The sequence below is a fragment of the Pleurodeles waltl genome, chromosome 1_2, assembly GCF_031143425.1.
Source record: "Pleurodeles waltl isolate 20211129_DDA chromosome 1_2, aPleWal1.hap1.20221129, whole genome shotgun sequence".
Lineage (NCBI taxonomy): Eukaryota > Metazoa > Chordata > Amphibia > Caudata > Salamandridae > Pleurodeles > Pleurodeles waltl.
This window is the reverse complement of record NC_090437.1, coordinates 772982717-773008850: the sequence shown is the minus strand read 5'-3', so window position 1 is coordinate 773008850 and position 26134 is coordinate 772982717. Positions and strand designations below refer to the sequence as shown.

Sequence of the window (26134 nt, the reverse complement as noted above, 5' to 3'; positions counted from 1 at the left end):
GATACTTTTTGTGAATTAGGCATGCCTTAATTGAGCTATAAACTTGTGGAACCACATATTTATACCAAGGAGGCTTTGCCTAATGCAGTACAAGACATGAGACATCAGTACGGGGTATTTCAGACACTGGCATTTGGCCCGCCAGTTCACTAGGCGAGAAAGAGGCTCTTGCCTCCGCTGCCCTGGTGGAGGCCCACCTGCCATATTTTGATATGCCTGTCTGCCTTGTAGGGATCTCACTTCCTTCATAACAACCACTAGTGTGGCAGTTTGGGCCAACCACCAGTGTGGCAGTTGCATGAATGCAAAGCACTTTGCTGGGCAAGTGCCATGTTGCTTTGTTCCTCTTCACAAAAGTTTTTTTTTTCCCAAAACAAAATGTAGGGCGTTTTCTTTTGCCACCAGGTAAAAGCTTTTCATGGGCAGAGATGTCGAAGAGTCTGATGGTGGAAACTGAATGCTTCCAAAACCAAAGCTTGGTGGGGTATATGAACCGGCCATTTGTGATGGTTCATATACTCTGCCAAACTGTAAAGGGAAACCTTATTGTCATGCTATAAGGGGCAAGTAAATACAAACTCTTTTCCATAGAAGTGCAAGTTTGTTCACACAAAACAATTCTCAACTAATGAGACAAATGTACCTCCTATTGCTGAGGTTTCCTTTGACACCTCCTGAAGGGATTTCTAGGGACTCCACCAATTTTACACCATCTTGAATCAATGTAAAGTACATCTATGTTCTATGTCATCACTTAATGTGTACAGTGTTCATTCTAATAATAAGGGGGTATTAGACTTGTAATGCTTGGCGTGGTCTCCTTTAACTTTTTGTCAGCGTGAATGCTGTGATCAAATGAACGCCACCACTTGTAGAACTACGCCCAAGCCTATATACAACCAGGAGGGTATGGAGGTTGTTAGACTTGGCATCCTTGGCATGGTCTCCCCTAACTTTTTGCCTCTGTTTCCCAGGTTGTTGATGTGTGCTGGACTCTGTTTTTGCTGTTTTTGTTACTCTGGGCCCTTTACCACTGCTAACCAGTGCTAAAGTGCAGGTGTTCCTATACAAAATGTGTATGTAATTGGCTTATCCATGATTGGCATATTTGATTTACTACTAAGTCCCTAGTAAAGTGCACTAGAGGTTCCAGGCCTGTAAATCAAATGCTGCTAGTGGGCCTGCAGCACTGGTTGTGCCACCCACCTAAGTAGCTCTGTAATCATGTCTCAGACCTTCCACTGCAGTGTCTGTGTGTGCAGTTTTTAACTGTAAATTCGCATTGGCAAGGGTACCTTCTTGCCAGGCCTAAACCCCCCATTTTCCCACATGTAAGGTACCCCTAACGCTAGGCCCTAGGTAGGCCCAAGGGCAGGGCGCAGTGTATGGTTAAGGTAGGACATATAGTAATGTGTTTTATATGTCCTGACGGTGAAATATTGCTAACTTCGTTTTTCACTGTTGCAAGGCCTGTCTCTCACATAGGGTAACATGGGGGCTACCTTTAAATATGATTAAAGGGTAGATTCCCTTTAGGAGCGGATAGACATGTGGAGTTTGGGGTCTCTGAGCTCACAAGTTAACAATGCATCTTTTAGTAAAGTTGATTTCAAGATTGTGTGTTTGAAAATGCCACTTTCAGAAAGTGGGCATTTTCTTGCTTAAACCATTTCTGTGACTCTGCCTGTTTGTGGATTCCCTGTCAGTTTGACAGTTGGGCTGGTTGCACCTCTCACTAGACAGTGACACAAAGTGAGCTGGGGTGTAGTCTGCATTTCCTGATGAGCCACCTATGCTAGGAGGGAGGGGAGGGTGGCCTCTCACACCTGAAAGGGCTGTGCCTGCCCTCACAATGCAGTCTCCAACCCCCTGGTGTGTGTTTGTTTGGGGCCTGGGCAAGGCAGGATTTCACAAACAAGAAAGACTTTGCTTTGAAGTAGGCCTACTTCAAAGGGCAAAATGGGTATAAGAAGGGCACCCAAAACCACAGACTTTAGAACACTTCTGGAAACCAAGAGGAACCTCTGCCTGGAGAAGAGCTGAAGAGCTGAGGAAGAAGAGCTACCTTGCCTGTGACTGTGCTTGTGGAGCCCTCCTGCGGTTGCTGCTTCTGCCTGTGCTAGAGGACAAAAACTGGACTTTCTGTTGCCTTCCTTCTTTTGAAGAACTCTCCAAGGGCTTGATTTAGAGCTTTCCTCCTGTCTCAGGGAAAGCAAAAACTTCCCTGTGCCAGCACCTGGAGTCTCTGGAGAGACTCCTACTCTGCCAAGTGGTGCGCATCCAGTTCCTAGGACCCTGAAAGGAAAAGCTGGCAGCCCAAGAGTGAGAAATCCACACACGACAGCCGTGCAGGGAAAAGATCTATGAGACTCCGATCTGCGGCCGATCTGCGACTAAAAATCAACGCTCACCTGCAACGCGACTGGAAGATCAACGCCCAGAGCTGGAGAAACAACGTGCAGCATTGCTGACAGAGGCAGGTGAGATCGCAACCCGTGCTGTGTGGTTTTCTGACCATTGTGCGGCTGAGTTTCTGATGCAAACACCACTGGGCATGTAAAAACAATGCAAGGCCTGCCCAGACCCGAGAGTGCTGACCGGATCGACGCATCACTGTCCTGCGGAGAGAAGAAACAACACTCGCCGACCCGACTAAAGAAGAAACAACGCAAGATCTTGCTCGTTAGTGAAATCGATGCATCGCAAGCCCTTTTTGACGCACACTCTCCCGTGCAGGGTTATTTTTGACGCAACCAAGGTATATTTTCACGCTAACAGCGTTAGCGTTGTGTTTAAAATTACATGAAGACTCTTTTTTTTGCATTTTTTGTGATAACTTGACTGGTGTAGTGTGGATTTTTGTCATTTTGGTCCTGTTTTGTTTAGATAAATATTTTCTATTTTTCTAAACCTGTGCTGTGTCATTTTGTAGTGTTTTCATTGAATTACTCTGTGTGTTGGTACAAATACTTTAACCTAGCACTCTGAAGTTAAGCCTACTGCTTGTGCCAAGCCACCAAGGGGGTGAGCAGGGGTTAGATAAGGTAATTCTCCATTACCCTGACAAGAGTGAGGGTCCTTGCTTGGACAGGGGTAACCTAACTGCCAACCAAAGACCCCATTTCTAACAGTCGGTATAAAGAATCCGTTAAGCTATGTTGCCTTTTCCAAGTGTCTAGCAGTTGAAAAACCCTGGCCTGAAGCTATGAAGAAGTCATTGTCTTAAAGAGGGGGAGGGGCTCAAAGATGAGTTTAATACATTGTAGAATCCTGTCGTATCTGCAGCTCTTAGATTTGATGATCAACATTGTCAAAAGTTTAATAGAGTCTAGGGATTTTTTAGCATTTAATGGATGCAGGACATCCACCAAACCTTGTTGTATGCACCGTCCACTCTGTTTAGACTGTATACAAATGAATGTACCCAAAATCACCCCAGGTTCAAGTTCTCTTTCACCAGCAGTGGCATTTCTAATTTTGCACAGTGCCACCCAATGAGCATTGACAGGATTTGCACTGATTGTGCTAAGGTCTTGAGCAAAGATGTATATAGTGTTGTGAATCAGCTTATTGCATTTCAAATTTCTTTTGGTTGTAGTGTTGTTTTCACCAGACATCCTTGGCTTTGCAACCCCCCAAACTTTTTGCTTTACTTCCCTAACTTTGCTGAACTTAATTTTGTTGGCATTCAGACTCTGTGCACGTTACCCCTGCTAGCCAGTGCTAAAGTGCATGTGAACACTCCTTAAAAAGAGGTAACATTTGCTTACATCCAATTGACATATTTCTTTGACTTGTAAGTCTGTAGTATATAGTATTACCTGTACGATATGGGCTGTAAGCTAAACCCTACTAGTGGGCAGCAGTACCTATTGTGCCACCCACTAAGGTAGCACTGTAAAACATATCTCAGACCTGCCACTGCGGCCTATAGTGCAATTTTAAACTGCCTCTCCGACCTGGCAAAATAAACATCTTGCCAAGCCTAAATTTCTCTTTCCCTGAAGGTAGACCTAAAGGCTCATAGGGCAGGGAGCATGCTCCTTTAAATGTAGGACATGTGTGTTTCAGTTTCATAGGTCTTGGTACTGAAAAACCCCAAAAGTCATTTTTCACTTTTGTAAGGCAACCTTCCCAGTAGGCTAACTGTGGGTTACCTTATTACAGTTAAATAGAACAAACTTCAGTTTAGGAACAAGTAGAGAGCTAATGTTTATGCTCAAATCCACTGTAATTCAAATTCTTCTTTGATGGTAAAGTCGGACTTTGTTACATTTTTTAAAATACCACTATAAGTAAGTTGACATTTTCTTGCCCAATTTGTGCCTTTCTGCCAGTGTCCTGTGACACATGACTGTGAGTCACTCTGCTGTTGGGGTTTGAGAATTGCTTCCTGATGGGGGAACAAAAAAGACCTAGGTGTGAGGGGAGTGGGCCTTCTTGACAGGATAGCTCGGGAGGCATTGTCCCCTGCCGTAATTATACTTCAAAGGGTTCTGCCTGCAGCACAGATATAGAAACCTGACACCAGGTCTGCACTCCCTTTTGTTACCCTAGACAGTTTAGAGCCAGGACTAGGAATAGGGGGGTAACTGACCAGAACCAGTTTTGAAGGTACGTCAGGGAATTGTCCCACACAAAGGTTGACATGCAATATAAAAATGGGACCTTCAGAAGACTGCCTACTGTTTGAAGAAGGAAGATTGGATCTGTCTGCCTTGATCACAGGCTACCCAGAGTGACTTCAAGGGTCAGTTAGCTGACTTCTTGTGTGAGCTACAGGCTCGAGAGGCCTCCCTACAACCACCCAGCTGATCAGCACCAGTTGGACCTACCTGTGCCTTTCCGCTGGCCTCAGGCCTCTGCTGGACTGAGTCCTGATACTCAAGAGGTGCCCCCAGGTCCTCTTGCTTGGCTGGCATTAGTGTGAACTCATCTTAAAGCAAATCTTGAAGTTTGGCCCCATTGTGACCTTGAAGTGACCTCTATGCATTGAGAATCGAACACCGGTGAGGACCATCAACACAAAGCTGACAGCAACTGTTCACGATAACTGGCAAAACAAGGTCTGCATTTTGCACCAACAGTGACCATCTGTGACAATCAACTAATGTGAAGCTCTAGTGCAGACCATCTCTTTGCGCCACAGCAATGACTGTCTGTGACACTCGACTTGGGTCACACGCTAAAAGCCTCCTCCTCATGACCCCTACACCACAAATAGAATTCTACAAGTCAGATATGAGAACCCTTCAGCGGGGCTAACCTGGTCCCTGTATCTGACCCGTGCTCCATTGCTGTCTGCCTGAACTTGTGACTGTCTCCCGCTCTAGGACAACTTTGTGCTTCTTGGCACCATTTCTAACCTAAAAGTTAAAAAAATATATTATCGCTGGTTCTACTGATAGGAATTGTGTGAATTGTGTTGTTCTGGTATCTTTATATTTATTAAAACTAACTCGATTTTGCTACATATGATTGGGATATTTATTGTTCTTTGTTTTTACTTTATTGCTGTTTGAGTGCCTCTTAAATACTTTACACATTGCCTCTAAGTTCAGTCTGATGTCTTATGTGCCAAGCAACCGAAGCATTAAGGACAAGTCAATTTAGTGACTTTTGTGGTTCACCATGACAGGAATTGTGTTTATTATTTGAGAAGGTCTTTCACCCTTCTCACTACTACCCTTATTTCTTTCATCCCGTAACTAGCACAGATATTCTGATTTTTTCATAAGCAGCAGTATTTTTGTCACACATAGCAATAACAAACATGACAAAAACATTGTCAGGTAAGCTGGTATTAAACGTTTAAGGGGCATCAGTGGTTCTGAAACGTTTTCTGGTCCCAGTGAAGCTCATATGCTACTCCCCTTACACATTGACTCTCTAAACCCATGTTGCTGACATATCCTATGAGGTGTTTTATCCTTCTTTTGTTTGATTTCTTGTTAACTTGGCTAGTGACAGATAACTCAGTAATTTTTAGTTTAGTATTGGGTTTTCCTGCATTTATGCTTTTTGTACTTTTAGTGGTGCTGGTAGACATACTGAATTGTAACAAGTAGCTCATTTTCCTGATGTCTTCGGAAAGGCAGAAGCGGAAATACTATTTTTCTGTTGCATATAAGGCTGTCAAACAAGGGTGGACACAACTGCAATTTTTTTTTGATTTTTAGTGAAGATCTATGAAAACCATTGCAACTTCATTTAGTTTGAAACATCTATTGCTCTAGATATCAATATGTAAATCTTGCCTTTGGCGCTGATTTTGTGCTGCATTAGCACTTTCACTCCAGGATCAAAAATGCCACAGTATTAGAGCTTTTCCCTATTGAAAAAGGAGTTGTGTCAGAAATTGATGTTTCTTCGCTGATTTTTAAAAGTTATTATCGATTTCTGGACTGACGAAGGCATAAAATTCAGTATAAGCTTTTCAAACATTTATGATTTTTTCACTTTTCGTATGGAGGTAGGTAAATAAATTCCAGAAGAGTATCAGGATCTATCTGCTGCCTTTGGTATGGCAGACGGGTAAATAGTACATTTCAGTCATTTAAATGGCTACCAATTATAAAGGTGTGTCATTTATATGGCTACCAATCATAAAGGTGTTTTTCAGCATTTGTGTAGTTCTAGAAAAAACATTGTAACTTTTTATAAATTGCAAATTAAATAATCTGAAACATGGTGACAAGGGAGAAAGCAGGGATGGAAAAGAACCCGAAACAGTGTGATAAAGGAGAAGGGAGTTTTATTGGAGGTGAAAGAGGCATGAGGTGCAATCTAGAGTATGCATTCTTGTTGCACAGGCCGCTGGCTTTTGAACAATACTTTGGTCCCCAGCACTTATTGTATTACAAATTACGCACTGCAACTCCCACTAGCTGCCAAATCGGGAAATCTCACAAACTCTTAACGGGCCTTAGTGTTTTTCTCTTTTGCAATGCAAGGCTCCATAAAAAAGCTCAACAACATGGAAACTCGCAGAGAAAATATCTACATAGATTTTCCAGCATGTGTCGAGTAAATATTTAAATAGCTTAGTTGGTACATATTAAAATGAAGATTATCTTGATAAGTGGAGAACAAAATTACACTGGTAACTATGTAGGAGCATCGAATAGCTTTTTTAGAGTATATGGACTGAAAAACATTCACAAAACCTTGCCTGAGGAAACGAAACTTTGCACACTTCTACTCTAAACTGATTCTGAAGCACGAGTGAGAAGACTGTGTAAGAGGATCTATTCTGGACCAGAATCTAGTTATTTTATAGCACAGCAGGATAACAATCTTCTAGAGCGTTTTATTTGTCATTCAAAGTCTCTGGAAGCCTCTCCTCTTACTTTTGAACCAAAGAAGGGAGATGAGCAGCCTTAGGGATACTGAGCCAAAAACAAAATAACAGCATAAGAATCAAAGACTGATATATGGTACCTTTGATTAGGAAACTCTTACACCAAGTTGACCATTAAGGCACAGTCTGCACTTTGCTACGTATGAGGGCTGCATATCTCATCAATTTCAGAAGTGGTGACAGTGAGTGTTCGGTATACAATCCTACATTTCATTAATGCTGCTTTTGATACATCACTGGAAATCCCTCTTACCTTATCTGGATGTTTGCATCCCTTATTTCCTGCACTACTAATTCACAACATACATGTGATAAAATTCATCCAGCACTTACAAATATATTAGCATCCAAAGCAAATGATATGCATACTTTCAACATTTTGTTTCTGGTGTACCATGTGTTGCTTGAACAAATGCATCAAGGGCCTGTAGGAGGCATGCTTTCACATGTACACAGGTACAATATGTCTTCAACCTGTTTTTACTATAGCTTTTAGTAAAAAAACAAATGTCAAAACTAAGCAAAGTTGTGATCTCAAGGGAACCAGACATGCAGTGTCAGTAACTTGGTGAGTAATTTGGGATGAGGGTACCCCTACCAACTTAATAAATACAAACTGGTTAGGTCAGATTTGTAGGTCTTCTGCCCAACCCCTAAAATTAATGGCACAAGCAGCAGACAATTCCCTAAACAAATGCCTGTTAATTTTAAGAACTATCAAATGATTTTACAGTCAATAAAATAACTAAGTACATTCCAAAACAGATTTAGACAACTAAAGAGAAATAACAAGCAAAAAGGCAATCAAATTGGATACTTGCAATCGAAGATAAGAATTGTTAACCCCTTCCCCGCTGTGGACGTAATGGTTACGCCATGGCTGCGCTGCTCCAGGTACCCGCACTCCCCCGAGTGCTGCCCCCCCCCCATGTCAGGGCTAGAAGGGGAATCGCTTCCCCATCCACCCCTGAATTCCCCAGTGACGTCTCATGACGTCAGCACGCAATCGCGTGCTGACCTCATCAGAGGTCACCTCCCATCGCGCTGGACGATGAGGAGGAGAAGTGCTCAGCATTTCTCTTCCACTTAGGAGGAGGAGGCCGGCAGAGACGTGAAAGGAAAGGAAAGGCCCCTAGACACCAGGGCTAATTATTTTTTTTTTTAATATGTGGGGAGCGACCCCATAGGCAAGGGTCCCTTCCCGGGGGGGGGCTAAATTATTTTTAGGGATCTGCCTAATATAATTAGGCCGACCTTCCCCGGGGGGGGGGGGTGGCAAAAACCGCTAGACACCAGGGATTTTTTTTAAAAATGTTATGCTTACGCTTAAGGGGAGGGGCCCCTTGGGCAAGGGCCTCTGCCCAGGGGGGCAAAATATTTTTAGGCCTTTTTGCCTCCCCCCCGGGGGTAGATCGGCCTATTATAATGAGGAGATATATATATTTTTTTTATTTACTTTATGTTTTTATGTATGGGGAGCGACCCCTTAGGCAAGAGTCACTCCACTGGGGGGCAAATTGTATTAAGCATTTCTGCCCCCTTTGGCCTATTATTGTTAGGCCAATCTGCCCCCAAGGGGGACATAAACAACTATACACCAGGGATTTTTATTTTTTTGCGTCAATTTCACGCAAGGGGAGCAACCACTTAGGCACCAGGGATTGGTGTGTGTGTGTTTTGTTTGGGGGGCGGCCCTTTGGGCAAGGGTTGCTCACCATGGGGGCACATTACTATTGGCCATATCTGCCCCCCTTGGGGGCAGGTCGGCTTATTTTTGGAAGGCCCATCTGCCCCCAAGGAGGGCAGAAAGCCTACCAGAGACCTGGGAAGATTTTATTTTCAAAATGAGAGGGTGGGGGTGTGGCCATACCCCCACCCCAAATAAATGGGGCCCAAGTTGTTCTGCCCACCAGTGGGCAGATAGGGCAATCATCCCCAACCACACCTCAGGGCCGAAAAATCTAATAGATGCCAGGGAATTTAAAAAAAAATAGTGAGGTTATGGCTACCAAACAGTATGGGCCTGGTTATGCCCCCACCCCAACTGAAGGGGGTAACAGTTTTTCAGCTCTCCCCCCGCACACTAAAACATCTTATCCCACCACAGCCCCCTACCCCTTCATGCACGCATGCATTTACATACACACCCGTTCAGCATACGTATACATCCACACAGACACCACCACTCACTCGCAAACATGCACTCAGGCACCCCCACTCACTTGCATTCATCCACACAGACACCCCATACATGCGCACATACACGCACACACATTCACATTCACTTGCATACACCGACGCATTCGCCACCCCCCTCCACAGACACATACCCTGCAAACACAAAGACACCAGCATCCCCCCCTATGGATGCCCACTTACCTTCTCCATTTAGGAGGATGTCCGGGAGGGCGTGGGTCCTGACGGTCTTGCATCGCAAGCACCACCATGCCAGCAGAACTCTGTCAAACTGTATTACGGCTTGTAATACGCTAGGTGGAGTCCTGCTGCCATGGCTGTGCTGGCGATGCACCCACCACTTCAGAGTTGGACTTCCTCACAGAAATGGGCAGAAGTCCTCCAAGGACTCATAATGTGGTGGGCAAAAGACTGCCAGCACTGGTGGTCTTTTGTCTGCAACATTTTCGGCGAACCTGGAAAAGGACCACCAAAGTCATAATGAGACCTATAGTTTGAGCGTATTCATTTCACATTTTCCGAATATATAACAAGAATGGACACACCATGAGAACCTAAATCTATTTTAGGTGCTTTGAGAATGGAACCCAAGGTGTTGGGTGTAAAAGGAGGGATATGTGAGACCTCGCAGGGCAGGACACAGAAAGTGCACCTAGAAAGCTCCATGCAGGGAGCAAAGGGGGATTCCAATACAGGAGCTGGGCAAGGAGGGACTTGTGCAAAGAGTGAAGGAAAGTCACACTGGTTTGGAACTAGGCAGCGAGGGGCATGACAACTGGAAAAGGACTATGGTAAACAGGCTGGATAGAAAGGTATGTATCAGGGACAGAGTATGATAGACCGGGACAGGTTGCTAGGAAGAATGTGGGGAGTCTACTCCTTGCTAGGGAAGTGCAAAGTAATGAAATTTAAGGTAGTTTGGTGGTGTATTACATTATAATTTTCCACTTGGACATACCTGATTTAAAAAATCATATCAGATACTAATAAGATACTAGTTTGAGCACAAAATGTCTTTCTATGAGATTTTGTTTGCTTGAGCCACTTGTCCCCAGAAAAACAATGACACAAAATTGCCTAATTTCAATTTTTCAAATTTCAAGTATGCAATATTTGCAAAATCATCAAATTTCACGAGTGTAATTAAAATTACATCTGAGCATTCTTACCTCCCTTCCATGTGCGAAATGAGCCAAGATCGCAATATAATAATTTAGTTGTGTTAACTTTACTGGCATCGAAGCCCGCAATTTCATTTCAACATGAACAAAAAAAAAATCTTCATCAGATAAAGATATAATCAAGACATTGCCCAATATTTCAAAGTCGGTAATATGACATTGATTCTAATATGGGCCTCAACCTGAGTTGTCATTCGGAGTACTCAATTAAAAGCTTAAACTTTTTCTTGTGTACTTAAGTTCATCTTAAATGAGAAAAATTAAAAATGTAGGCGTAATTCCGGTGATCTTGACTGACAGTATTAGGATGTGTAAAGATTTAATCATGCAGATGTAGTTTCAAAACGTACAATCTACCAATAGTGCATACCGTACAGCAGTGCTGACATTAGGGGCAAAGTGGGATCAGGAGTGTTTCCAATGGAGGGCTAGCTGGTCACCATTGGTAGGGCGGCGATAACCACAAGTTCAAAACTTACCCAGTGATTTTTACTACCCAGTTCTCACACAGAAATTTACTCCAAAAAGTTTGGATCAAATATTAAATGGGCTGAAGATTTTAGTAAACTCTTATGTTTTTTTCCGGAGCTTAGAGGAATGGACTTGTCCATTGTGAAAATAGTTAAAAGTGTAGACTTGAATCAGTGTATAGTATATGGTATGATTGCCGTTTTTAGCAATGCCTATATTTCAAAGTTATGGCTCAGCTTGCTTATTGAGTAACATGTTGAACCTGATTGCCCATTGAATTAATGATCGGTTTTCAAAAGGGGAATTGTTTGTGCATATGTTCCATTGTTTTGGTAGATACTTGCACCTGACCCCAGGTAATGTGGCTCTCCCATCGAGAGTGGGATGCCATGCATTTGAAAAACAATTTTGATTCTGTGACAAGTGAAATGCAATAGTGCACAGTTGCTATTGATTATGATCAATAGTGACTGATTGTTTCATCTGCCCATTAATGATCTATATATTTCTTCTTTTAAACAGGGCACAAATATGGATTCCGAGCGCAAGGACGATAACAACAAAACAAATAACAAAGAGGACAATAGCACAGCAACTTCAACAAGCTCAAATTTCCCTTCTTGGGAAGACTACAACAGCAGTGTCGATGACATAAGATACTTTATCATTGGCTTGTACACCTTTGTCAGTCTTCTCGGCTTCATGGGGAATATTCTCATCCTTGTTGCTCTGTTCCGGAAGCGCAAACAGAAAACGATCATAAACTTTCTCATTGGAAACCTGGCTTTTTCTGACATTCTCGTTGTGCTTTTCTGTTCCCCTTTTACACTGACCTACGTCCTACTTGATCAGTGGATCTTTGGTGAAATCCTGTGCCATGTGGTCCCTTTCTTGCAATGTGTGTCTGTTCTTATTTCTACTCTCATGTTAATGTCCATTGCCATGGTTCGTTATTACATGATTAAGCACCCGCTGTCTACTACCCTCACAGCTAACCATGGATACTTCCTAATAGCCACTGTCTGGACTCTGGGCTTCACAATTTGTTCCCCGCTACCAGTCTTTCACAAGATGATTGACCTCAGTGAGACAATTAATCTCGAGCCATTAAAGGACAGGTACTTATGCATTGAGTCCTGGCCTTCTGGGTCCTACAGAATTGCCTTCACAATGTCATTGTTGATTGTGCAGTACATATTGCCTTTGGTCTGCCTGACTGTTAGCCACACCAGTGTCTGCAGGAGCATAAGCTCTAGGATGCCAAGCAGAGACAACAAGTGTGAAGAAAATGAGATGATTAACTTAACACTTCAACAGCCAAAGAACAACCAGCCCCAAATGGAAATTTCCAGCAGCCACAGCAGGTGGAGTTACACTTTTGTGAGGAAACACAGAAGAAGGTATAGTAAAAAATCTTCCAGTGTGGTCCCGGCCACTACAAGGCGCCATCAAGAGAGTCATTATGGAGAGGTCCCCGAAACCTCAACTACAGACCGAAGCCAGGCAATGCCCTCCAGTGTCTTCTTACCCGGCGTTCCAATATGCTTTGATATGAAAGCGGAAGACAACTACGAGCTGCAGAACATGATCTCTGTATCCAAGTCCATCACACGGATCAAGAAAAGATCGCGGCGAGTTTTCTGCAGGCTGACGGTGCTGATCTTGGTTTTCGCTATCAGCTGGATGCCCCTTTATCTTTTCCACCTTGTTACGGATTTTAACGCCAACCTCATTTCCAATCGCCATTTTAAATTAGTGTTCTGTATCTGCCATCTCTTGGGTATGATGTCCTGCTGTCTGAATCCGATCCTGTATGGGTTCCTGAACAACGGGATCAAAGCTGACTTAATATCCCTTGTTCAGTGTTTCCACATCTCTTAACCTGGAGTGATCAACAAGGGACCTTTCCACAAACAATACCCACTTTCCTCATAGTTTCCATCCTATTTCACTTGATTAAAAATATATATTGAAAGCTACGTGTGTGAGAATAAAGACACTGTACAGCCCCTTGTGTGAGAGAACTACTCTTTCCCAGCATTGCTATGTTTTGCTAACTGGATTGTCATTTTATCCTTTGCCCTTTATAACTGCCTCATGAACATACGAGTAGATTATTTTCCAAGAAACTCTATTTATTTTGTGGCTTTAAGTTTGATCTTTTCTTTTTCGTTGCAGATTACCAAAACTGAAACTCACTGACCAGAAACTACACATTGGTACACCAATGCTATTTTAATTAGTGCTCGAGGGCCATCCAGTAGGCGAATAATAATTAATGAGGAAGAAAAACATTCACAAAAAAATCAGGAAAACTGTTCCCCATTGACAGACTTTCTACATTAGTTTAATAGAAGCAGTCATATTTTTGTAGAGATTTACAACCTAATAAGTGTTTATGATTATGCACTACACATATTACATTCGTAATGCACATAACTTCAGCAGATGCAGTCTTCCTAGGATGAAAGAAAGCCTTGATTGTTGCATTTTTCACTTGGTATATCCAATTCTAATGTTAGTCGGAAATTTCCAAAAATACCACTGCATTTTGCAAGACAAATACAGTATGCAATCACCCAAGAATGATTTCAGCGAGACCAAAATCCCCAAATAAGAATACATTGAGGCAGCTCTTTACGCGACCCCGCAGAACAACGATCCTAAAATACAGTGGCTGTACGCCTGAGAAATGGATGTGACAGAACTACTTAAATTAAGACATCTGCGCACCGCCTTCCCTGAAGTGCTGCGGGCTTTAACAGCGCAGCATCTTGAGCAGAAGGCAGCAGGCGCAGTGACAGCTCTGTAACACAAACTGGGAATGACAGCGACACATCACCTTCCCAGTGGAATGCTAAATGCTGAGGTACGGGTGATAGATGGGGGTAGGTGGGAGGGGGGTGTTCTCCTTCGTTCAGTTGTTTGCTGTGCAGTCTTTACAAGTCAACCGTGATCATCTTGCAAAAAATGTAATGTGCAAGCTCATCCTTTGTGTCGCGCGACTGACGCAACAAGTAAACCACCCACGACTGCCCATTATGATTAAAAGGGCCCTGGTAGACATGGGGAGTAATTTAAACGAGTGCGTTTCCCACAAACTGCAGGGGTTTCTGTGATACGGGGAGAAGGGACAGGTAAGTGCTGAACACTCCAGACAGAAGTCTTGAAGATGAAACAGAGAAAACAATACCTTTTGTGCGCTCACAGGCATTTGAATGAAAGCTAAATGCCAACGCGCCTTGCCATAACAATGCGATCTGTGGCAATCTGATTATCGCCATAAGCTTTAAGGGGCCCTTTGTCGACTAAGGGCAAAGATCGCTTTAAAAAATAAACGCTTTTCAAAGCACTGAGTTGGAGCAGCATACAAGTAATGGGAAAATACTGCCTCTCTGATGTCACCCACAACTGGATATTTTGGCTGCAAAAAGTATCCCAAAAAGGGTGAATGAATTGTTGAATTCGGTGCAGTTATCTTGACGTCCATTATATCCATTATGTCCATTATATTACTGCCTTATTTTTGGGTTCGGGGATGGGGGGGTTCAGGGTAGTTTTGTTTTTAAGGCAGGCTGGGTGGGGGTTATCTGGGTAGTTACATTTTTAGGGGTGGGGTGGAGGTGTTGGGGTAGTTTTGTTTTTACAGGTGGGGGTCAGGGAAGTTTTGTTTTTAGGGGCGAGTGGAGGGGATCAGGGTAGTTGTGTTTAGGGGCTGGGGAGGGGGTCAGGATACTTTGATTTTTAGGGTGGGTTGGTTGTTTTTAGGGCAGGTGCGGGGTCGGGGAAGGATTTAGGGCTCAGGGTGGGTGGGGGTGTCAGGGTAGTTTTGTTGTTGGGGGCGGGGGAGGAGGGGTCGGGGTAGTTTTGTTTTTAGGGGCGGGATGGGGGTTGGGGTAGTTTTGTTTTTAGGGCTGGTGGGGGGTCGGTTGTTTATAGGGTAGGTGGGGAGTCAGGAAAGGTTTTAGGACTCAGGGTGGGTGGGAGTTGTCGGGGTAGTTCAGTTTTTAGGGGGCAGGATTTGGGGTAGTTTTGTGTTTAGGGCGGGTGGGGGTTGGGTTATTTTTGTTTTTAGGGTGGGTGGGTGGTCAGGGTAGTTTTGGTTTTAGGGGCGGGTGGGCGTTTGGGGTAGTTTTGTTTTAAGGGCAGGTGGGGGGTCGGGGTAGTTTAAGTATTAGGGGTGGGGTACTTTTGGGCCTTAGGGCGGGTGGGCTGGGGTCAAGGTAGTTTTGTTTTTAGGGGCAGAGGTGGAGGGGTCGTGGTAGTTTTGTTTTTAGGGCAGATGGGGGGTCTGGGTAGTTTAAGTGAATAGGGGTGGGGTACTTTTGGGCCTTAGGATGGGCAGGGGGTGGCATGATAGAACCACGCATGCCATTCCCACCCATGCCTTTATTAGGCATGCTTTTGCAATGAAAAATCATTGTAAAGGCATGCGTGGTAACAACACAGTCGTTGTTCCGACCACACTGTTAAAACGTGTGGTTCCCACATGCATTGTCTCATCATACACTCAACAAGGAGAAATGCTTTCATTTCTCCTTGGTTTTTGCTCTTTCTATGTGTGCTGCAGAATGCGGGGTCAGGGTAGTTTTGTTTTTGGGGAAATGTGGAGGGGTAGGGATAGTTTTGTTTTTGGGGGCAGGGATGGTAGGTCAGCGTAGTTTTGTTTTTAGGGCTGGTGGGGGTCAGTTGTTTTTAGGGCGGGTGGGGGGTTGGCAAGGATTTAGGGCTCCGGGTGGGTGGGGGTTGTCTGGTTAGTTAGTTTTTTAGGAGTGTGGTGGGGGTTTTAGGGTAGTTTTGTTTTTAGGGGTGGGGTGGGGGGTCAGGATAATATTGTTTTTAGGGGCGGGTGGGTGGGGTTTGTCTGGGTAGTTCATTTTTTAGGGGTGGAGATGTCGGGGTAGTTTTGTTTTTTGGAATGGGGTGGTGGGTCAGGGTACTTTTGTTTTTAGGTGCTGCGGAGGGGGATCGGGGTACTTTTGTTTTTAAGGCAGGTGGGGGTTGGTTGTTTTTAGGGCAGGTACGAGGGTTGGGGAAGGTTTTAGGGCTCATGGTGGACGGGGGTGTTGGGGTAGTCTTGTTGTTAGGGACGTGGTGGGGGGTTGGTGTAGTTTTGTTTTTAGCGGTGGGTAGGATGGTCAGGATAGTTTTGTTTTTAGGAGCGGGGTGGGGGGGTCGGGGTAATTTTGTTTTTAGGGTGGTGGGGGTTTTGTTGTTTATAGGGCAGGTGGGGAAGGTTTTAGGACTCAGGGTGGGTGGGGGTTGTCGGGGTAGTTCAGTTTTTAGTAGGGGTGGGGAGTCAGGGTAGTTTTAGGGGCTGGGGTTGGGCTAGTTTTGTTTTTAGGGCTGGTGAGGGGGTCGGGGTAGTTTTGTTTTTAGGGGTGGGTGGGGGTTGGGGTAGTTTTGCTTTTAGGGCAGGTGGGGGTCGTGGTACTTTATGTATTAGGGTTGGGGTACTTTTGGACCTTAGGGCAGGTGGGCTGGGGTCGAGGTAGTTTTGTTTTTAGGGGCAGAGGTGGAGGGGTCGTGGTAGTTTTGTTTTTAGGGCAGGTGGGGGGTCTGGGTAGTTTAAGTATATGGGGTGCAGTACTTTTGGCCCTTAGGACGGGTGGGGGGTGGCATGATAGAACCACGCATGCCATTCCCACACATGCCTTTATTAGGCATGCTTTTACAATGAAAAATCATTGTGAAGGCATGCGTGGTAAAGGCATGCGTGATAACAACACAGTTGTTGTTCCGACCACACTGTTAAAACGTGTGGTTCCCACATGCATTGTCTCATCATACACTCAACAAGGAGAAATGCTTTCATTTCTCCTTGGTTTTTGCTCTTTCTATGTGTGCTGCAGAATGCGGGGTCAGGGTAGTTTTGTTTTTGGGGAAATGTGGAGGGGTAGGGATAGTTTTGTTTTTGGGGGCAGGGATGGTAGGTCAGCGTAGTTTTGTTTTTAGGGCTGGTGGGGGTCAGTTGTTTTTAGGGCGGGTGGGGGGTTGGCAAGGATTTAGGGCTCCGGGTGGGTGGGGGTTGTCTGGTTAGTTAGTTTTTTAGGAGTGTGGTGGGGGTTTTAGGGTAGTTTTGTTTTTAGGGGTGGGGTGGGGGGTCAGGATAATATTGTTTTTAGGGGCGGGTGGGTGGGGTTTGTCTGGGTAGTTCATTTTTTAGGGGTGGAGATGTCGGGGTAGTTTTGTTTTTTGGAATGGGGTGGTGGGTCAGGGTACTTTTGTTTTTAGGTGCTGCGGAGGGGGATCGGGGTACTTTTGTTTTTAAGGCAGGTGGGGGTTGGTTGTTTTTAGGGCAGGTACGAGGGTTGGGGAAGGTTTTAGGGCTCATGGTGGACGGGGGTGTTGGGGTAGTCTTGTTGTTAGGGACGTGGTGGGGGGTTGGTGTAGTTTTGTTTTTAGCGGTGGGTAGGATGGTCAGGATAGTTTTGTTTTTAGGAGCGGGGTGGGGGGGTCGGGGTAATTTTGTTTTTAGGGTGGTGGGGGTTTTGTTGTTTATAGGGCAGGTGGGGAAGGTTTTAGGACTCAGGGTGGGTGGGGGTTGTCGGGGTAGTTCAGTTTTTAGTAGGGGTGGGGAGTCAGGGTAGTTTTAGGGGCTGGGGTTGGGCTAGTTTTGTTTTTAGGGCTGGTGAGGGGGTCGGGGTAGTTTTGTTTTTAGGGGTGGGTGGGGGTTGGGGTAGTTTTGCTTTTAGGGCAGGTGGGGGTCGTGGTACTTTATGTATTAGGGTTGGGGTACTTTTGGACCTTAGGGCAGGTGGGCTGGGGTCGAGGTAGTTTTGTTTTTAGGGGCAGAGGTGGAGGGGTCGTGGTAGTTTTGTTTTTAGGGCAGGTGGGGGGTCTGGGTAGTTTAAGTATATGGGGTGCAGTACTTTTGGCCCTTAGGACGGGTGGGGGGTGGCATGATAGAACCACGCATGCCATTCCCACACATGCCTTTATTAGGCATGCTTTTACAATGAAAAATCATTGTGAAGGCATGCGTGGTAAAGGCATGCGTGATAACAACACAGTTGTTGTTCCGACCACACTGTTAAAACGTGTGGTTCCCACATGCATTGTCTCATCATACACTCAACAAGGAGAAATGCTTTCATTTCTCCTTGGTTTTTGCTCTTTCTATGTGTGCTGCAGAATGCAGAATGCAGCACACATAGAAAAAGCAAATCACTATTAAAGATTGTTTTTGTGCAGTAAGGTGCTCCTTCCTGCACAAAAACAATCTCCCCCTCAACCCAGCCATTCTTGCACTATGGTGCAAGAGTTGCTGCATTGTTCAACATGCAGCAAATTTAGCACCGGCGCAGGGGGAAACACAGGGGTGCGCTGTGTTCTAGTAAATACGGCGCATCCCTGCATTTTGAAAATGACGGTGCGCAACACTGCCAAATTTGATGCAGCGTCGCACACCATAACTTTCTATTAAATCTGGCCCCAAGTGTTTTACCCTTTCCTAAGAGTGAAAACTATTCATACTGTTTTTTCCCCACGTGAATTCCAACAGGTTTTCTCTAGTGTTAAACGTGAGGGGAAAAACTTTATGGGTGGGAGAATATCCCCACAATTTGGAATCTCAGAGATGCAAATTTCAGTTTGTGCTGAAATCTGTGTTCTCTCACCCATAAGGATCCCCTGATTCCATTCTCAATCAATGCATTAGTGTGACAAGCTAAATCCAAAGGTAATATTGCAACTGTTTAAATACTGCCTTTTTCAGTTATTGATGATGAGAAAGTATAAAGATCAGTCAGAAAATTAAAATTTCAGAAGGGGGCTGAAAAAAGTGCACACGTCTTGATTAAAACTTGTCATGTACATGAGATAAAACTAATTAATAAATCCATAAATTGTAATCTTGATGATTACCTCTTCACAAAGATTGCCCTCATTCATGAAGAGTCTGCTAACAGGAACATTTTGTTTAAGCTGTGACTAACCATAGTCTATTAGGAGTCAAGGAAACATTAATTCTTCAGTCTGCAACGCCACTGCGCAAAGGGAGGCGTGCACAATCAACCTGAATAGTATATTAGGTTGCAAAACCGCTCTGCATCACACTGTACGCAGTTTTCAAAGCGAAGACAGAAACTTTTATATGCTGTGCATGCTCTGTCCTTTAAAAGCCATAGTTCACAATGCCACAGAAGATTGGCACATTGGGAATGGGGCATCAGGCGCAGCACACAGTAGTCTGAACTAGCAGACTGTTAGCTGTCAGAAATGGACAATTTGCAAATTGCTAATGGTTACCCCATGCCTTCAACTGGTGATCACAATGTTATGCCATGCTGCGGGAAGAGTGATGAAATGCATTTGTGCATAACATTTATAGTCGAAAAGAAGAGGAACACAGCTGGCATTCCCAACTTTTTGCTGCTTGCAGGGGTTTGCAATGTATGCATTGTGATTAGCAGTGGAGACTTGTAACACATTTATTCATTACAAAGTGGTACTTTTGAGGCAAGTAACATTCTGGATTAACAACTAGGGTGAAGATCAGGTATTGACAACCACAACGCCAATAAAACAATGCCTTGTTAGGTGGCATAGACGATTATCTGCGCTTAACATATTCTACCAATGGGATACAGCAGTAGGCTTTTCCTTAGATAAATGCGAGTTAAGTATTTAAGCAGAACCAAAGCAGAATTTAACTGACAAAATCAATCAGTAATGCTCCCAAACTAGTTGAGTGATAGACGCTAATCTTAATGATTAAAACTAAATCAAAAATCGGACACGGGGATTTGAAGACAAGACTTGCTGAAAGATATGTTAAAAAAAAAACAGTCTTAGGAAAAGCTTGGCCTAAAAGTCATTGTTAGTCTATGGCCTATATTTATACTCTTTCACGCAAAACTGCTCTAGCACAGTTTTACATGAAAAAGTTTACCACCGGCTAGTGCCATTCCAAGACGCCTACCAGGCATCTTATTTATTGAATGGCGCAATGTGGCGCAAAGGGTGGGCTAACACCATGGAAAATTACGTTAGCTGGATGGGGGTGGTGGTATGGGAGAAGGGTGTTTTGCACCAAAAAATGCGTTAGGCTGGTTAGAGTGAAAAAAGATGACTCTAACCAGCCTAGCGTCATTTCTTGACACTAAACCCACTATACCACATGACTCCTGTCTTATAAAAGACAGGAGTCATGCCCACCACCCCAAAGGCCAGCACAGGGGACAGGGGTCCTCTGGGCACAGCCATTGCACCCAGTGCCATGTAGGGGTCCCATTTCAGGGCCCCCACTGGCACTTTCATAAAAATAATAGAATACTCACCTCTACTTACCTATACCTACCTGGGATGGGGTCCCCAACCCCCCACTGTCCCTCTTGTGTGAGTGGGGATGTCCATTGGGCCTGGGGAGGGCACCTGTGGACTTATTCCATGGTGTTCCACCATATAAATAGGCTCATAGGTCCCCTAATGCCTGCCCTGACCCAGGCGTTAAATAATGGCGCTAAGCAAGCTTAGCGCCATTATTTAGGCCCACCTCCGTCCCGTGTACCATTTTTGCACGCGAGGATAAATAAGGCGCCTGGGCCTTAGAGTCATTTTTTGCCCAGGAACGCCTACCTTGCATCTCATTGACACAAGGTAGTTTCCCACTAGCAAAAAACGACTTTAACTCCGAAAATTTGGTGGTAGACAGGTCTAGCGCCAAAGTATACATTTGGAGTTAGGTTTGTGCTGAATTAGCGTAAAAAATGACGCTAATTCAGCAGAAAGCAAGTATAAATCTGGGCCTATGTGTCTCACCAAAAACAGTCACCAGAGGCCAGTCTTGCGTGAAGATGAAAGCAAGAAAAAGTTACCAGAAAACTGTTCTACCTCAAAGAGCATGATAGGACTCGAAAGAGGCAGAGTCAATTTCCTTTCAAATTGGTACACTCAAATACTTCCGAACCTCCCAGTGGTTCTGCGAGACTTCATCCCTCAGCTCCAAGGTGGAGAAATAACTTTCTACCCCTGATTCCTATGACAGCCACGAGTCCCAGTTTCTTCAGATGCTTGCTAGTTTCCACCAGTCATGCACAAAGTTTCCAGAAAACTGGGAGAGGTTTCCAGTGTCTGCAACAGTTCAGCAGTGGGAGGCATGTTCATCCACCGACTTCAGCCAGGGCCCTTGCTCAGTTAACAGTGCCCACTGGGCTGCCGCCCTTCATGCAAGATGTTCTGCTTCAGGCTTTTAGCTCTCTGAGGCTAAAATAGGCCAGATGGTATTACAGTGAGTGGTAATTCCGGAGATGGCTATTAGATAAGCAGGTGCAGACTTCAGTCTGCTTCCAGGTAGATACAGCAACATGTTCTTCCTCTTCTGTTCTTTTCCAGTCCAGTTGTGTTCCCAGAAAGTGGTGGCAGCCATTTTTCTTGAATGTCGCACTACCCAGTGATTGGTAACAATTCTGGATCGAATTGCAAGACAATTCCCATGCCAAAACAAGTCTCTATTTTCAGTACGTCCTGTTGATTTCTCATAAACAAACCTGTGAGACATTCTCGGGGGGGAGGAAAAGGGGGTCTTTCAAAAGGAAAGAACCGCAGTGGTAGTGTGTGGAGCTAGGAAGTCTCACCCATGGCTGGTATATTACAGCACGGTAACTCCTTGTAATAAACTCTTTACCTGATTTCCTACCAGGAAGAGAAGCCTATTATCTTCTCCCAGGAAATATTTTGTTTTACATAACTCATGAAAGGTAGTCAGTGTCAATGAAAAAGAGAGAGCTTAATCAGAACTGATTTAACTACTGTCCAGTCTGTCAGTCAGGGAAAAGCAAGTTTTGATAATTACCTGTGCAGCCTATCTAGCAATTAACTTAGTCTACCAACAAATTGTACTTTGATTAAAGTTTATGAAGTTTCACAAATGAAGACTGTTTCCTAAGTGGATGTAGAATTCACATGTTAAATTCTACTAAGGAAAAAATATTTTGGCTGATGCTGCATAAATGCATGTGCATTTTGTCACTTCTTATGTATACTAATCAAAATATTAGGACTATCTATGCATATTATGCACATAGACTTTGCAGGCTTTGAGGTACTACTTATAGGTGAGTAGATTGATGTCAATAACTGGTTTATAAATAGTCAAAAATGGCTTATTTTTACACAGGACTGCTTCAGGTTTAACCTTGTATTTATGTAAGAAGTGGCCAAGTATTACTCACAACATCGGCTAGTTAGCATTACAACAAACAAGGGACATGTTGATTTGTAAAAAAAAGTACATCTTCTACACTTACTCTGGGGGTTGAAAGAATCTTTGCATCTCTGAAGAATCACTTGGAAAAAGTTCTAGCACACAGTGGTAGTGACGATTCTTTCTATTGGGTAAATCATATATTGTTTATTATAATTACCATCACTACATCAAAAAGAGCCGAAGAGCTCCATGAATAGCGCAAAAAGGCGCAGTGCTCATGCAAAAACAAATCCGTGCAGTACATACAGTTATGTGCATGTTAAAAAGTAGCAAAACCTGGCCTGACAAATCCTGATTGTTTATAATAGGCAAAACATATCCAAATTAACATTTTTGCCAATAGAGGTAATTAACTCCAGGCACATTAGTGTAGATTGTCGACCAGTTAACCCACAAAACGAGTCTTAATCAGGACAAAGCATGGAGCTACCAGACATGGTAGAGAAAACAAGAAGTTTAGACTTATCTTCCTTAAAGGCATAGACCGTTGAGGTCATATGTCTACTATTTCCACCTTTGCATACTCAATACATTTTAACATAAGGATATGCTAAAAGTTGGATGGTGTTTATGTGAGTGGGATTTACAAAGATGGCATTGTGCAAACACTGTGAACCTGCTCTTAAGAACAAATAAAACAAAGCCTGGAGCCTAGACAAGGTGCAGTGAGGTGCAAGATAGTATTGTTACTAGACTGTACCCCCCGTGCTAAACCTTTTTTTGGCTATTTGGGGTAGTTTGCTCTTAGGACTTTTTGTCAACATAATATTCACGCTAAATTTGCATCCTTTTTTCCAAAATCTAGGGGATCCTAAAGACACCAAAGGTTTGTGGATTCCCCTGGAGGGTACCAAGAAATTGCCCTACATCAAGCTAAATTTTGTTTTTTTGGGGAAAATGGTAAACAAAAGTTCAGCAAAAGAAAGTGTCTGATTTTTTCCCTGCAACTGACATCAACATTGACATTGTGGTGCTAAAATGACCATCTGCCCATCTTTCAGGAACAGGCAGACTTTAATCCGAAAACCAAATTTTTCATCACTGATTTGGCATTTTACTGAGACATAGCCAATGTTTCCTATTATTTGTGCTTTCAACCTCCTTCCAGTTAATGGTAGAAGTGGGTGTGAAACTAATGGTGGATCCCGGAAAACTATTCATTTATGAAAAGTAGACAACATTCTTAATTCAACAAGGGGTCATTTGTGTAGATTCTTTAAGATTTTTTTTTAAAAAGTAACAGTTGAATTAAAAAAATATTGAAAATGAGTTGAAAACACAGCTATTTGAGCCTACGTTTTCATCTGTAACTTCTTCAAACTATGGCAGATTTTCAGAAGCAATACACCGTTGTGTCTACTGGAGCCTTCTGGTTGCGGGGATATATAGGGCTTGTAGATTCCAAAAGCCAAGAACAGAGCTACACCTTGCAATGGTTTTTGATTGTATATTAGGTATGCAGTAATTTGTTTGGTAAAATATAAAGAGTGAAAAACAGGTGTCAAGGAAACCTATGTATTTCCAAAATGGGCACAAGACATGGAGTTTAGTACCAGTGGTTATTTGCACATCTCTGAATTAGGGGTTACCCATACTAGCATGTGAATTAGAGGGCATTTCCCAAAATGATCCATTTCTTACACACTGCCTTACATTTGGAAGGTGTAGATGCAGACAAAGACCATAGGTAATAACTCATGTTTCACTATTCTGTATTTCCTGAAGTCTCCCAATTAAAATGGTATCTCACTTGTGTGGGTAGGCCTAGTGCCCGCCACAGGAAATGGTCTAAAATGCAACGTGGACACATCACAATTTTCCACTGAAAACTGACCCTTTTTTTGCAACGTGCCTAGCTGTGGATATTAGGCCCAAGCTCAGCCGGCACCCAGGGCAACCTAGCAAACTTGTACATTTCTGAAAATTAGACAGCTATGGGAATCCAGGATGGTGTGACATGTGTGGCTCTCACCAGGCTCTGTCACCCAGAAACTCTTGCAAACCTCAAAATCTGTCTAAAAAAATGAATTTGCTGACATTTACATGGTGGAAAGCTCTGGAATATGAGGAGAATCACAACCTTCCTTCCACCCACCATGTCCCCAAGTCTCCCAATAAAAATTAACCTCACTTCTGTGGGTAGGTCTAGTACCCGCAGCAGGAAACGGCCCAAAACACAAGATGGACCCCACATTTTTCCACTGAAAACAGACCCTTTTTTGCAATATGCCTAGCTGTGAATTGTGCAAGCTCAGGTGGCACTTAGGGAAACCTATCAAACGTACACATTTTTAAAAGATAGAATCCAGGATGGGGTGATTTTTATGGCTAAGAACAGGTTCTGGTACCCAGAATCCCATGCAAATGTCAAAATGTGTCTAAAAAGCACATGCACCTCATCTTTCTGTGAAGTAAAGTTTTGGAATCTGGGGGGAGCCATACATTTCCTTCCACCCAGCATTCCTACAGGTTTCCCAATAAAAATGCTACCTCACTTGTGTGGGTGGGCCAAGTGCCCGAAAGGGCCCAAAATGTACAGTGGACACATCAAACTTATCTATCACTAAACACTTAGTTTTTGCATGAGAGGCACCTGTTTTTTTGGTCCTGAGCCAGGTGGCCAATTAGGCAAACCTTACAAATCCAGACATTTCTGAAAACTAGGCACCTGGGGAGTCCAGGGAGGTGTGGCTTCCATGGATCCCCCAAACGTTTTCTTACCCAGAATACCCTGCAAACCTCAAATTTAGCTAAAAAATCACATTTTCCTCACATTTCTGTATGGGATCCCAACGCTGGCACAAATTTCCCATCACTCAGCATTACCCTCGGGCTCCTGATAAAAATAATACCTCACTTGTGTAGGTGGGCCAAGTGCCTGCGACAGGGAAGGGCCAAAAACGAGTAGCGATTAAAGGGTAAATGTGGGTCCAAAAGGGCAGGGTTTTTTCCATACATTTTTAGGCTGAATGCTTTGGGCACCCTCACAAGTGGAGCAGACATTTTATCAGTACAGATGGGAAAATAGTGGGTGGTAGGAATTTTGTGGATTCCTGTGGATTTTGGAAGTTTCCATCACAGAAAGGTAGGGAAAATGTGTGCTTTCAGGCAAAGGTGGAGGTTTGCAGAGCATTGTGGGTAAGAAAATGGTGTGGGTTGCATGTGAAGCACACCACCTTGCACCCCACAGATTAGCTTTCAGCAGTGTCTGGGCCTTGTAGGTTTTTCCAGGTGGCAGCATACTGAAGTCCAAAAAGTGCAGCCGCTCACCATTTCAAGATTTGACGATATTGGGAGCTAGCCGGGCTCTCTTGGCCCATATATAAAATCAAAATCCAGATTAGTCAAATTTCCTCTTGTTTGCAATTAGGATGAGATGCCTTAGTCCATAGGGGGCACAGAAAGACTGTTTCTGCCTTCTGGTGGTGTGGGGCACATAACCATGCCAATGGTGGTGGGCAGCCCCCACCCCTCTATTTAAAAAAAATGCCTAGTGGGCAGGCAGATTGGAGGTAATAATTTCCATCTGCCCCCTGGGTGGGCAGAAAGACTCTGTCCATTCAGTTTGGAGGACAGGAGGGGAGCATTGCAAGGCCCATTCATGACAGCCTTCACCCCTAGATGAAAAATAAAATCCCTGGTCCCTAGTGGGCTTTCTGCCCCCACCTCCCCCCTTGGGGCAGATTGGGTGCTATTGCCCCATCTGCCCCCCCATGG

At 43.9% G+C, this 26134-nt stretch overlaps 1 protein-coding gene across 1 annotated transcript in view; it reads left to right on the top strand.

The window, feature by feature from the left end:
* The window catches only part of NPY5R (neuropeptide Y receptor Y5), a 349909-nt gene extending 336692 nt beyond the window's left edge, over positions 1-13217 (top strand). Inside the window, exon 4 of the mRNA XM_069243805.1 lies at positions 11731-13217. Within this exon, the coding sequence (XP_069099906.1) occupies positions 11740-13089 (1350 nt within the window). The 5' untranslated portion in view covers positions 11731-11739 and the 3' untranslated portion in view covers positions 13090-13217. The remainder of the gene's footprint in view (positions 1-11730) is intronic.
* The last annotated feature ends 12917 nt before the right edge of the window (positions 13218-26134 follow it).